We start from the raw sequence: 13,519 nt of genomic DNA, 5'->3' as shown, positions 1-13,519 counted from the left end.
AAAGACAATAGTAAAGGTGTGTTTGAATGTTTTTATCAGTTGTCACTTCCAATTCCAGCCTCTAATCTGTCATAAGGTTGTTAAGGTGGCTTAATACAGTTTCGAGGGCCAACTTTTAACTCTTTTTAAAAATATTCAGGAATGTTCTTTCTTTCTCGTATTACTGTTTTTTAAAGCATATAGCCATCATATGCGACATTTGAAAAATAAAAATGCTAATAAACAATCAATTAAGAGCCAAAATAAATGGCCGAGTGCTTAGCAGGGGATTGGGCATTAGTTGTTTTAACAGCGTTTTTCTCAAAATCTACCCGTATGACCCCACCTCAAAATTTCAGAAATTACAAATTGGCTTTGATTAAACATTCATGCAAAATAAAATAAAAATCTGCAAGACAGAATTTGAGCTATTTTTAAAGGGGCAAAATATCACATTTTCCTATTTTTTGCAAAAAATCTGTCTTACAGATTTTTATGCCCATTCATTATGCCCAGTCCCCTCCTAAGCACTTTATTGATTGTTTATTAGCATTTTTATTGGTCAAATGTCGCATATGATGGCTATATGCTTAGAAACAGTTATAAGAGAAAGAAAGAACATTCCTGAATATTTTTAAAAAGAGTTAAAAGTTGGGCTCACTTACCCCCTCAAAACTGTATTAAGCCACCTTAAAAACATGGCCAAACTATGTGCATTAAATTTTTGGTTGCCTTTTATAGAATTAAAAATAATATACAAATCCTAATCAGGACATCAGAAAGGTGGCCACAGCCATTAAGGTGGCTGAACACAGTTTTCCAATATTTGGAATACCTATCATTCATTTTGCTTTCACATCCAAACCATTGCAGCTGACAAGCTCAAAACTGCAGGTTACAAGAAAAGAGGAAAAGCTACTGCCTTTGTAATTTAAAACCATGTTGCATTTCCATGGCAACCCAGCTTATTATAAATCATTTAGGAAATTAAGTCAGATGTTTTTCATCATTTGTGTATAACAAAGTCAGAAAAATTCTGGCATTTCTTTGAAGTAATAAAGTTTTAACAGAGGGAATTTTATATCTTCATTGCTTTATGTTCACATAATGTCCTAGAATTTCAGTTTTTTTTGTAAATTTATCAGCAATTTTCTTGCTTTCTAAAGTACAACCTTGTAAAATTTCTTAAAATTCTAATGACTGGTTCGTTATAAACTGTGGCTTTCTGGTAAGAAAATAAAAAGCCTGATCACAAATTTTTGACAACTGTTCATGTACAGCATTTAAATTTTGTTTCTCTATACGCCTTCTAGCATGTGCACTTAGACTCATGTCAGCATCAAACCCAAAGAGTGCAGAAACTGTGTTCAGCCACCTTAATAGTGGTGATTGCTAAATAAGTTGACAGTAATACGCTGGCAATACACTTTACAGGGGGTGGCCACTTATTAAATAGGGGTCGACTGTATTTTAATTGGTAACAAGGTCAAGGTCAAAATTCAAGGTCAAGCAAGGAAACTTTTGAAATTCCAACTCCCTGGACATGATTGAAGAAAATACTAGCTTCCTGTCACAAATTAACAGTATATTGAAAATGGAACCTTTTCGGGCAAGTTTTCAGCACGAAAATAGGCAGTATACGTTAGTGAGGCAAAATCATGGCAAGCAGTAAAGCAAATGTTGTCTGAGATTTCAGAGTCATTATATTTGAAGTTGAAGTTTTGATGATAGAAAATTAGGTAGCATGTTGCGTCACATGAATAGCAATGTTAGCATTGTGTCATTTGGTACCCGAGTCTGTTAAAAAAATGCAACCTCTGTCAATTATTCAAATTGCTGAACTGTTTAAAAACAAACTGATAGAGCAATGGACACAAATACAGTCTGACTCAATGGAGTTTCCGGTTTTTTTCTCTTAATTTCTTTTACCTACTCTGAGCAGCAAAATTGTACTGTACATTGATTACGATACTAAAACAATAAATAATGTTATGAGAGAGGCCTAGAAGCTACTTAATTAACTGACAAACATGCTTATTTCTTCGTCTGGATTTCTGAATGTTATTTTTAATATTGAATTATTAACAATGTGTTAACAGTTCACACTGGGCATTTCATCAAAACACCCACTACAGTAACTGGTTAAATAGTCAGACATATATAACCATTTTTAAGATTGTAAACTATCCTTACTGATATTAACAAAGAATTCAGTGGAAATGAAAACCTATTTAGCAGAAAATCATTTAAAATTGAATTGCTGTAAGATCTTTTCACAGAAAAAAGAAATTTAAATTACAAAAACCCACCAGTTAATTTATTCGTAACCATTAACTGTGCTAATGGCTTGGATCTCTATTTATGCACTGACTTCATAGAATAGACCAAGGTAATTACCTCCTTTGACGCATCCTGCCTAAAAGCCACCCTTCTAATGTTATAATGTGAACGCGTTGTTATAACCAAGGATGATGTTACTTTCAGTTTGTTTCCTTCAATAGTAGATTTCAAAGACATTAATGTGAATTGAACCAGCTTTGTTTCAGGATGTAAAAAAGATGCAGTCAATAAGTATTGTATAGCGCAGGTGGCAATATAATGTTTATGATAACTTTCCCAAACCACAATTAAAGCCAAAGCAGTCCATTACTTTAATAGCTGGTCGATTCACATGTGTAATCTGACATCAGGTTGTTTTTAAAGCATTTGATCATCTACTAAAGCAATTTCCTCTGGAGGCAGGACACTTCTGACATCAGCTGGTGTTTTGTCTGAATATTTAATCCTATAACACAAAGCGCTACCTCAAGGAAATGAAATGCTTGTGAGATGTGGAAATGTTGTATTTACATACTGACCGCTACATGCTTTTAACAATGCTTTTGCCACTAATTGCTTGAATCACTGGCAATTTTAGCTAAGCATAAATTTTTACATTTTTTTTTTCATTAAACACACATGAAATGGTGTGCTTTTAGAAGGGCAATAACTTACTGCTTATAGAAAATTGATTCAAAATCTTCCCAATTTCATTCCCTAAAAAGATTCACAGAGAGATAAATAAGAGTTTTGTGTAAAAGTCGACAAAATCGAGATTGAAATTGTGGTGAGGCAAATTAAATACCAAATCTGTCCACACCATCCAATTTCCCAACATATGGTGAGTGTTTACTGTGTTTATATTTCAAAATTAAAACAAGAAATTCTAAATCCCAAACAAAACTTTTCCAATTGCCAATTGTATTCTATACATTTTTTCTTTAACACAAACACTAATGTAAAATGTTGCTACCCAACCAACAGCAACAAAAGAAATTTTACGAACGTGAACAAGAATCTTTTTCAAGTGAAATTGATTGTATGTATCTACATGAAATTGACCTCATTGTTTCTTCAAAGGCTAACCTTCTGATTTCGGCGGCGTAACCCAACCATATTTTTCATGAGTCTTTACTAATCGTTTATAAGCTGATTCTGCCTCTTTCTTAGAAAATGCCTTTTTAGTGGATCGGTCGATTCGTCCTTGACCCTTCACGACAGCGGCCGAAAATTGTAATACTATCGCTTCTACTGTGTACGCACTGCTCCATCCTTTGGGAGTTAAAAGTTCCATGCAGATCGCACCGCCATCTAAAACAAACCCGCCTTCAATTCGTGGCGCAGAAACTCGCATGAACGGAGGTGCGAATGGAAAATTGTCGGGAAACGTAATATTCAAAAGAATAAACTTGGTTCCGGTTTCAACCATGTCTCTGTATAGCAAACTATCCGTGTCGACTTTGTATAATTTCACGTTCCACTCGAAAAGGTTATCGTCGACAAGTTCTGCTGAAAACAATTTATTATCACACCGCATGGTAACGTCGTGAAATTCCTTCATGAGACGTTTTGCTCGCACCCTCTGAGCATGAGAAGAAGACATTTCTCCTTCGCCGACTTTCACACCATTACTTGTCCCTTGAGATTTCGCCGGATAACCATTTAGGTGTCTTGTTTCGTTGCTCTCTTGAGTTTGATTGCTTATCTCGCCATCCTTTCGTTCGTTCTTGTGATCGGTGTCTCCTTTTGCCTTACATCCATTCTTGTCCGTACCGTCCGCATTCCGTGATTCGCGTCTTACCAGTTTTCGAAACACGGACGCCATCTTTGAATTGTCCGTAAAAAGTAAAATTCGAAGAGGGCGACAAGAACACCACGTATTGGTTATATCCGTGCTTGAAATAAAACAGTCTCAGAGGTTAAGCAGCAGTCTTGAAATTTACGCCACTCTCGAGCTAAATTCTAATTGATTCCTGTTGCGACATTAAAATAAACATGAACTAAACGACACATACAACATCCATCGAGCTCCTCCGTCTCTTTCGTCAACAACAATAAATCTCCGGAGGAGCGCAATGAGTTGTGGGAGGTTTTTTTTATCCCCCACACAAAGAAAGCCAGCGGTATCAACCAATTCTTAACCAAAACGAGGCAACCGTTCGTAGACTGGGTACCAGACCAAAAACGAGCGAACCCGCCATTTTCGAAGAAGTTGAGTTGGTTGAGTTGGTTTGTGTTCATGTTTTACCTTTTCCCCGAAAAGATGAAATTTGGATGAACGCTGCTGGTTTATGCAAATGGAAGCAAACCTCCAAAGGGAGCTGAAGCGTATGTTTTCATTTTTGTTTGCTTTTAAGGTCAAAATGCCTTCAAACTGGTTTGATTTGAGTTTAGGTATAAGTGTAACCAGTCTTGAGTCTTGACACAGTGATCTTAATTTTGAAATCATATTATTCATTGTTTGATTTGATTTAGAACTTAATAAAAGAAAAATTAAAGCTCAGGAAAAAGGAGATCTAGCTGAAGAAGCCAAGTTGTGTAATGCAGTGGGAGAATTACTTTTCCAATATGGTAAGAAAATTAAATTATAGAGGATCCTTGATTATAATAATTTAAGCTTCAGAACCTTTTACATGCCACTGGTTATATTGTACTTGTTTACTTGAGGTCTAAACAGTGGTCATCCCAGTATAATAATGTTGTTTGTGAGAACTTTTTTATTCTTATATCTTATTTTAGATGGTGGCTGATAGTGATTTACTTTATTATTTATCATTTTTTGCAGGGGGTAACCAGTTTGTATTTCAAACAATTAATTGCAGAACAGATGTTAAATACATTTATAATAAGCTTGCATTGCAGAGAATTTCAATTCAATTCAATTCATTTATAGTCAGTTCCCCACAGGGCTTTTCAGTAACTATTTACAATTTACAGAATTAAGGGATGAGATCGGACATCAGCATAAAAGGCGCCTATGGCAGCCGCTATCCGTCCATGGATGTGTATGATCTCACCCCACCAACCCATGGAATAGAACAGACCACAACACCAGGAACTTCATGCCCTACTCTTTGCGATGAGTGTGTGGGTTCTTTAACGTCCCCTGCTGATTATAACACTGAAGAAACAGGAGACGGGGCCTACGGTTTATCGTCCTTATCCGAGAAGACTAGAATGTCTAACCATTTGCAGATGTAATTACAAAGGCAGCACATTCTCCTCAGTTATTTTAAGACCCTGAGTGTTGGTCCGGTCTGGGAGTCGAACCCGAGACCTCCCGCACGACAGTCAGGCGCTCTACCACTGAGCTAACCGGTTGGCGGTTAAAAATCCAGCTGTTGTTATTGTTACTGCGATTCAAGCTTATGTTTAATAAATACGTGGGAAGTTCATGTTATAAAATTTTCAAGTACTAACCAAATTATAAAAATTGATTTTAAACTTTCTTACTTCAGGTTATTATGAGAAAGCTGTTAAAGAACACAATAGGGAAGTACAATTATCTGAAGCAGGCCAGGACACCATTGGAACTGCCATTGCTCACAGAAAAGTAGGAGAATGCCTGTGTGCCCTGAAAAAGTACAAGGAAGCACTATTTCACCAAAACTTGCATCTTGAGGTATGTGATAGACTGTGAGCAGATTGTTCTTTTCATGTGGCTTGGGACTCGTGGTTTAATTACCACAGTTTAAAAACTTGTGAAATTTTCTTTGTTTTGCTATTGTTTTCTTGCACCAAATTGTGTTTTGAGGTTCTATGTTGTCTTGTTCAGTCATTGTTTTATGCAGGGTTCGTACGCTTCTTGAAAACCCTTGAATTTCAGGAGTTCGATTTCAAGGCCTTGAAAGTACTTGAAATTGGTTTTCATTGAACGTCAAAAGGCTTCGAGGCAATGAGAAGACCGCCAAAATATGCGATTTTTTCAGTTCTTCAGCAAGCACATCAACGGCACAACAGACTGGAAATCGTGGATTTGGGGTAAATTTCATGAAAAAAGTCCTTGAAATTTCCAAGAAGGGTCCTGGAAAGTCCTTGAAAAGTCCTTGAATTTTTGGCCTGAAAAAGTGTACGAACCCTGTTTATGGCACTGGTGACTAAGTGTAGTAATGCAAAACCATGAGCCACAAAGCATGAAGCAGAAACAGTGAATTACTTTTGACACTGAAGTGAAAAATGCTCTATCCAACAGAGCGGTAGTACTCCTAACCACTTTATGCTATAGAAAAGGTGATACTACAGCATGGGGGTCAATTACTTTAAGCCTGAATGTAGATTGATGTTAATTGTATATTTCCACCATCCCCCACATGCATTGTAACTCACTTGGCCGTGTTTAAAATAACTTTCACTTAGGCATTCCATGCAACATTCACAACAAACTCCATCTTATACATGTCTCATTTTTTTTTTTTTTGAAAGCTCGCTCAATCAGCTGGGAACCTTGTTGAGGAACAGAGGGCCTTAGCTACCATTGGTCGCACATGGTTTGTCCACTCCGATGACGCCACCAACAGTGATGAAGTAGAGGAGTGCTTGCTTGAGTCACAGACAGCTTACCTAAAGAGTCTAGCTGTCTGCGACAAATTACGGGAAACTGTTTCAGAGAAGGAATTGTTGGAAATGAGGTCAAGGTTGTATTTGAATCTTGGTCTTACTTATGAAAACCAGAAGGATTCCTCTAGGGCAAAGAGTTTTATGGAAAAGGCCTTGATCATTGCAAAGTAAATGATTTGTTTGTTCATTCAATTATTCCCTGGTTGTTTTCAAAGATCATTTTTACCAGTTGCACTCTAAATTGTAAACACCAGTTGAAAACAGCCGAGTGATTTTCAATCTGGCCTCTTTCCACAGAGAACAAAAGTTAAAGGACACTGAATACCTCTGTCTGTTTTCAATTGGGAGTGTTCGGATGAAATCTGATGAGGATGCACATGCTTTGAGGTGCTTTGAGCAGGCTTTACAGGTGGCTAGACATGGAAACAAGAAGTTTGATGAAGCAGATGCTTTAGCTATGTTGGGAAAGGTAAAACTGAAGATTTTCTGTTTTTTGAAGGAAAATAATTATTGTCACATCATATACATTGTTGTAAACACAAGTCAGAATAAGAATCCAGATACTGGTCTATAAATGATGTCTGGAAACTTACAAAAAGTTTCTTCCTTCCTGCGTGGTTTTGCAATAAACCTTTTGGTAATAAGTTTCTTCTGAATCTAACCCACAACTTGCTTTTACATTAATGCAACAAAGTCGGGTATGTGTTTACAAAAAATCCCACAAGTCATGTCTTAAGCATGTCACATGGGACAATCTAAAATTGTTCTGTCTCAACTTATGTGTGTGGGGTAAATTGAGACAGTTAGGTAATCTTTATTCCACTTTTTGAAAAAAAGGTATAAAGGGCATCTTGATTCCTTTTGTTTTTAGGTTTTCCTCAAACTGGGAGAATTTTCAGCTGGTCGAAGCAATTTAAAGAAAGCATATATTATTAATAAAGCAAAAAGATCAGATGATATGGAGGAACTAAAGTCAAGTTTAGCCACAGGTAACACCAGCATGATAGAGCTCAGTTTTTCATGGTCTGTAATTTTCCATGGCAAATAAAAAGACAAATTTTTTAACTCCCATTTTCCTTTGCACATTCAATTCCTGTCCAGCCCGAAAGACGTCAGTCCGTAAATTGACCTTGAGTATTCTGTACTAAAGACAGTTCAACAGATATGTGTGGTGTATTTGATTGGGAGATACTTGGGCATAAAAATTCAAAACCTTGCAGCAGCTAATCAGAGACAGACACTATATCAATCGCTGTAGAGCTATATGCAAATCATGTCAGTACATGTATTTTAGGGTACATACAGGTCAGTCATGGAAGTTTAGAATTCCCTTTTTCAGTCATGGAAAGTCCTGGGGGCCATGGAAAGTCATGGCAAATGATGTTGATTAAACTGTACAAAATAAATTAGATTTTATTTTGTGACAAAAATGGGAAAAACATGCCCAAAATGAAGATGATTTCCAAGAAAATGGTCAAATTTAGGTCATGGAAAACTTGGAGAAGTCATGGAAAAGGTCATGGAAAGTTTTGGAATTTCTAAACCTCAAAAGAGTATGAACACTATTTTGTAGTATTTTGGGAGTTTAATGTCAGAGGTAGAATTCAACATGCAAAGAGAGATTAAGCTAGCAAATTTGTGCTGTAACATTTTCAATTAATGGGATGTGGTCTTCAGTGGCTTGTCAACAGACAAAATAATGTCAGTGGTGATGACAATGTGGCAGAGTAGTTATTTATTCTTTTTTTTTTTTTAATTTTGTTTCACATTGAATTTCGCATACAAATGTAATTTAAATTTAAATATATTCATTTCTTCTGTTCTCTTAGCTATCAAAGGAATAAAATTTCAGAGAAAACATGCAAAACTCTCAGATTATTCTCTGGATGAACAGATTAAAATTTTGGATACCCTTGGTGACCTGTACTGCCAAGCAAAGGCTTACCAAAAAGCTCTTGGCTGCTACAAGAAGGAGGTATTGCTATTCATCACTAGCACTTGTTGTTATTTGTTTCACTTCAATTTGCTGTTGATTGTGAACAGGTTCTTTGAGTACAGTATAAAATGAGGTTTTTCAGCCCAGAGCTTATCTGAGATTGTAATGAAGGGTGGACTTATACCTGGGGAGGGCTTATAAGCGGCAAGATATTAATTTTGTTGCCTGCTTCTTTTTGAAGTGTAATGTTCTGTGAGGATATATGGAGGAGGGCTAAAGTGGGAGGGCTTACAACTACCATTTTATGTTATTGTGTAACATACATACACACTGATTGTCTCTAACTCTCACCTTGACCAATGAAATCTACATTTTGCAGCTCGAACTTGCCAAAGTGGCAAGGAAAACTCACAAGGAGCTGTCACCCATCTATGTGTCTCTAGCAATAACATACTTTGATCTCAAGTGCCCAGCTGATGCTATCAATTGTTACATGGAAGAACTGGAAATAATGGAGGAAAGGAATTACAAAGAGGTAAAGTTGTGTTTTTCACCCCCAGGGGGGTACTCCGGCTTGTTAATGACGGGGATGATCGAAGGATTTTTTTGGGTTTGAAATTTTCGATTCTGGGACTTTTTGGGGTTGGAAAATTTGGAAAGTATTTTTTGGGTATCTTGATTTAGATAGGGGATTGTTTTGGGTATTAATCAAAGGCTCTTCGAGCAACCTCATGGTAATTCTCCAATTCGATGAAGTGCCGACCGTCCAATTTTTTTTCCAAATAAGCGTCCAATAATGTAACGCAATCTCACTTTATTACTATCGTTCAATACTAACGTGACACGAGATGACGTGACACGGAAGAAAAACGTACTGTGGATGTCGTGTGAACTAAAACACGTCACACTGCAAGCGTACAATTTTGATAATACAAGCGTAACTGCATGTCGTTTAGCTGCTATCAATAACGTCACAATCTCACTTAATTTGCCTTTGAATGTTTTCTTGCGCCAATGAGTCATTGATAGTTTTTTTTCTTTCAAATAAGCGTCCAAACATGTTACACAATCTCACTTTGTTTGCCTTTGAATGTTTTATTTTCCATGAAAGTTGCGACATTGATGGTTCGTGCTCTTAGGTTTCGTAGCACGAATTCTATTTTTTCACCGCAAAATATTTAAGTGTAACCTTTGATTCGATCCTTTTTAGCATTAAGTAAATTTGTTTTGTGAATATGTTTACTTTTCTGTCAGCACGTATAGCGTTATTTTGAGCAGCGAATAAAATTAGAGAGAACTTGATGTGCGTTTCTGTTGGACTCAAAAAGATGAAAAACGGATGACTTGACACGAGATGTATCAGTAATATCACAATCTCACTTCATTTGCCTTTGAATGCGAACGGGTCATGATAGCGTATGCTCTGAGGCTTCGTACGGCGAATTATATTCTCTTTTATCACCAGAGGATAAGTGTAACTGATCCTCTTTCGATCTGTTTTGTGAAAATTCAACCTTTTTCCCTGAAAGAGAGAGACCCTGGGAACGAGGTTGTAGAATAATTTGTTTTTGATTGACATGTGCTGAATGGCGTTTTAAAGAACCTTTCTGTCAGCACGTTTACTGTTAAATGCATGAATTAATTGCGGTTTAATATCAGAATGGAGTGAGCGAGTGGTCGAGTGAGGGAAACACGTGACTTCGAGAATGATCACTACACTTTCATTACCATTCGGTAAAAACGAACTAAACTAGTCTTCCTCAACTGCTCTTTGTTGTCACGCCATTAGTCACAAGTCAGGCCACTCCAAATTTCAAAATAAACGATAACTTTCGAAAAATTGTCAGATTCTTGTCGAATGCCATAGAGAAAGAGAAAGTAGTAAGTTACCGTGGTGTAAAAAATTCATAAAAACAAATTTATATTAGGAACACTTTTTGTTTCCTAAACCCTACTTTAACCCCCCCCCCTCCGCCCTCAACTACAACCTCAAACAGAAAAATCTTGTCCCCCGGCTACATTTTTCATTTCCCCGCCTACTTGAAAAATTAGTGACAGCCCTGCACACACACACACACAGAGGGGCGTTCCATGGAATTGCTTGCAGGGGTCGCAGGCGCCTTGAAGGTCCTTGAAAGTCCTTGAATCTCAAAATAAAAATTCAAGGCCTTAAAAGTCATTGAAATTGGTTTTCGGTCCTTGAAAGTCCTTGATTTTTTTATTGAACGTCAAAAGGCTTCACGACATTGAGAAGACCGCCAAAAATAATAAGCGATTTTTTTGGTTCTTCAGCAAGCACATCAACTGTTGATTTGGGGTAAAAGAAGTCCTTGAAATTTCCTTGAATGGTCCTCACTCCTGGAAAGTCCTTTAAAGGTACTTGAATTTTTGGCCTGAAAAAGTGAATGAACCCTGTGCTTGGAACAAACTAACTAGATCCAACATCTTGCTAGGAAAGTGCTTAGAATATCGACTTTTCTGAATTTGATACACCGTAGAATTCCGGTTATAAGCCCTGGGCTTATACAACTTCATAAGGGGTTTTAGGTGGGCTTATAAACGGAGGGGCTTATTTCCGGGAGGGCTTATAAGCGGAATGAAAAAAACGTTTTGAAAAGAGCCACGGGAGTGTTGATCGAAATACGTTTTTAAGTTTAAAACCCACAATAAAGCAACATTTAGCCATGTTCAGTACTGTCATCCGGTAGAGGGGGGGCTTATAATCGGATGTATTTTTTTGTTTCCAAGTTGATGGGCCTATAACCGGGAGGGCTTATAACCGGAATTTTACGGTACCTGTCCTTCTGGGCAGAGTGAAGCTTGCAAGTACCCCTGATATTATGTCTACAGTATCTTTTGAATAGTTCTTTTTTTAAAAAAAAAAAAAACGTCTGATAAAAAAGAGTATAAATCCATTTCTCCACATGAAATTTTGTATGGTGTTTCTGCTATCAGAAGTACCAAAGCGTAAAACTTCCAGAAACCCTTTTAACTTTCAATTGTTCTTCTTCCTTGTTTACAGATGTGTGACACATGGTGTAACATTGCTTATGTACATGAAAAAGCAGGGCATGACTATGAAGAAATCAAAGATGCTTACGTCAAGGCTTTAGCATATGCAGAGCAGTCTGGAAGGTCACAATCTGTGGTAGGATTACGATTTAATTGATTATTAATTTTTAAGTTTTATTCCCAACAAAGTAGACTGAATTATGTGAGTGTGTAGTTTCTTCAATGTCTATTATTTCCATGTCCACAGACAGATTGATATCTAATTTAACAAATGGTAAACATCACAGCGTGCACTATTGAGTTACAGATGCACGCGGGAGGTTGCTAAGCACGAAAGACGCGTAAGAGTCGCCCGAAGCGATAGCCGAGGGCGACTCTAGCTTCTTGAGTGCTTGGCAAACCCCCCAAGTGCATCTGTAACTCAATAGTGCACGCTGTGACGTTTACCATTTGTTTTATAGCACAAGGTAAAAGTGCACGCGCTTATTTGAACAATTGCGTAAAGTGCTCGCGTAAGCGCTGAAGAAAACCTAAAAGAAAAAAACAAACAAAACAAAGTTTTGAATTATTTCAAACTTACATTATACCACAAAGTCTTTCAGCATTATGGAGAAATGGTTTTTCTCATGTTTAGCTTTTCAAATTCACAGGAAAATCGAGAAAACAAGTAAAAACTCATAAAGTAGTGGCTTTTTCTTGTGCCATGTCGCAACAGATCAGCACGCACGCTCAGGTTGAAGCATACGTCAGCGTGCACCCATGGGCAAACAGTAGACGCTAAATTAACCAATCAGAATGTGTGCTTTACTTTAGTTGTGCTATAATCGTAGTTATCAAAGGTCGTTATCAAATGTGAATGTCAGCAAGCAGCACAACTTAAAAATGAAACTCAGAACTTTTAATAAGATTTGAAGCAGTTATCTGCCCTTGTCCAGCACCTGTTGTGACAGAGAAACATAAGAAAATGGAAACCATCTCAATTTTATCGAGATGAACAAATTTTAGCTGGTGATTAAAAAAAAAAAACCTGCTGGAGCTCAAGCAGGTGCCAGATGTTATTGAAAGTCCTTGAAACTTGACTGTACCTATGTGGCATCTGTGTGTCACAATTTACTAAAACATGATTGACTGACTTGTGCTAGAATTATACAATACAATACTTTAATTTGACACTCACCTTACGGGGCTTTTCAGTGACAATAAATTACAATAATTTTAAAATTATAAAAATTACAATGATAAACATTACAATGATAAAAAATTACAATGATAAAAATTTGGATAAAATGAATTACTCCTAATTGAAGGGCTCAGTGCAAAAAGGGCAGAAGTGATGTGGGGTAAAAAAAATGATCATTGCCAAAACAACTCCAAAATTCGTGTGCGGGTTTGTTTACATAAGTGAAACATTGTTCAATTGCTCCGTTTTCGAGAAAGCACATATGCAGAAACCTAGTAGGTTTTTCGGTCGGCATCTTAAGGTAGCTTCATTGTTTAAATGGAACAAAGAAACTTTTAAAAACGCCAACTTGAAAAAGTTTTTTGCATAAAATTATGTTATTTCTTGAAAACAAAGCAAAAACGAGGAGAAATAAATACAGTACAATGTTTCACATACGTAAAAAACAAACCCACATGCGAAATAATGAGTCGTTTTGTCAAATGAATGTAAGTTCTTTTCCAGCCCAAATCACTCCCGCCCTTTTTGCACCGAGC

The 13,519-nt window shown here is 36.9% G+C and overlaps 2 protein-coding genes across 2 annotated transcripts; one reads left to right on the top strand and one right to left on the bottom strand.

The window, feature by feature from the left end:
- Positions 1–1,697: 1,697 nt before the first annotated feature.
- LOC144640308 (ubiquitin-conjugating enzyme E2Q-like protein 1) lies at positions 1,698–4,352 on the bottom strand. The gene has a single exon (XM_078499483.1). It carries the CDS (start codon positions 4,121–4,123, stop codon positions 3,380–3,382), a length of 744 nt encoding a protein of 247 aa, XP_078355609.1. The 5' UTR covers positions 4,124–4,352; the 3' UTR covers positions 1,698–3,379.
- Positions 4,353–4,468: 116 nt separating this feature from the next.
- Positions 4,469–11,939, top strand: LOC144640309 (tonsoku-like protein; the record flags this gene model as incomplete). Its single annotated transcript, XM_078499484.1, has 9 exons — positions 4,469–4,626; positions 4,774–4,869; positions 5,757–5,920; positions 6,721–7,022; positions 7,153–7,324; positions 7,727–7,844; positions 8,685–8,830; positions 9,171–9,326; positions 11,814–11,939. Coding segments are annotated over exons 1-9 (1,317 nt in total), but the record flags the coding sequence as incomplete, so codon positions are not given.
- Positions 11,940–13,519: the final 1,580 nt, after the last annotated feature.

This window comes from Oculina patagonica, unplaced genomic scaffold, assembly GCF_052425735.1.
Source record: "Oculina patagonica isolate OP01 unplaced genomic scaffold, crgOcupat unplaced246, whole genome shotgun sequence".
NCBI classification, from domain to species: Eukaryota; Metazoa; Cnidaria; class Anthozoa; order Scleractinia; family Oculinidae; genus Oculina; species Oculina patagonica.
Note: the sequence above shows the minus strand (reverse complement) of the source record. Positions and strands in the feature narration are given on the sequence as shown.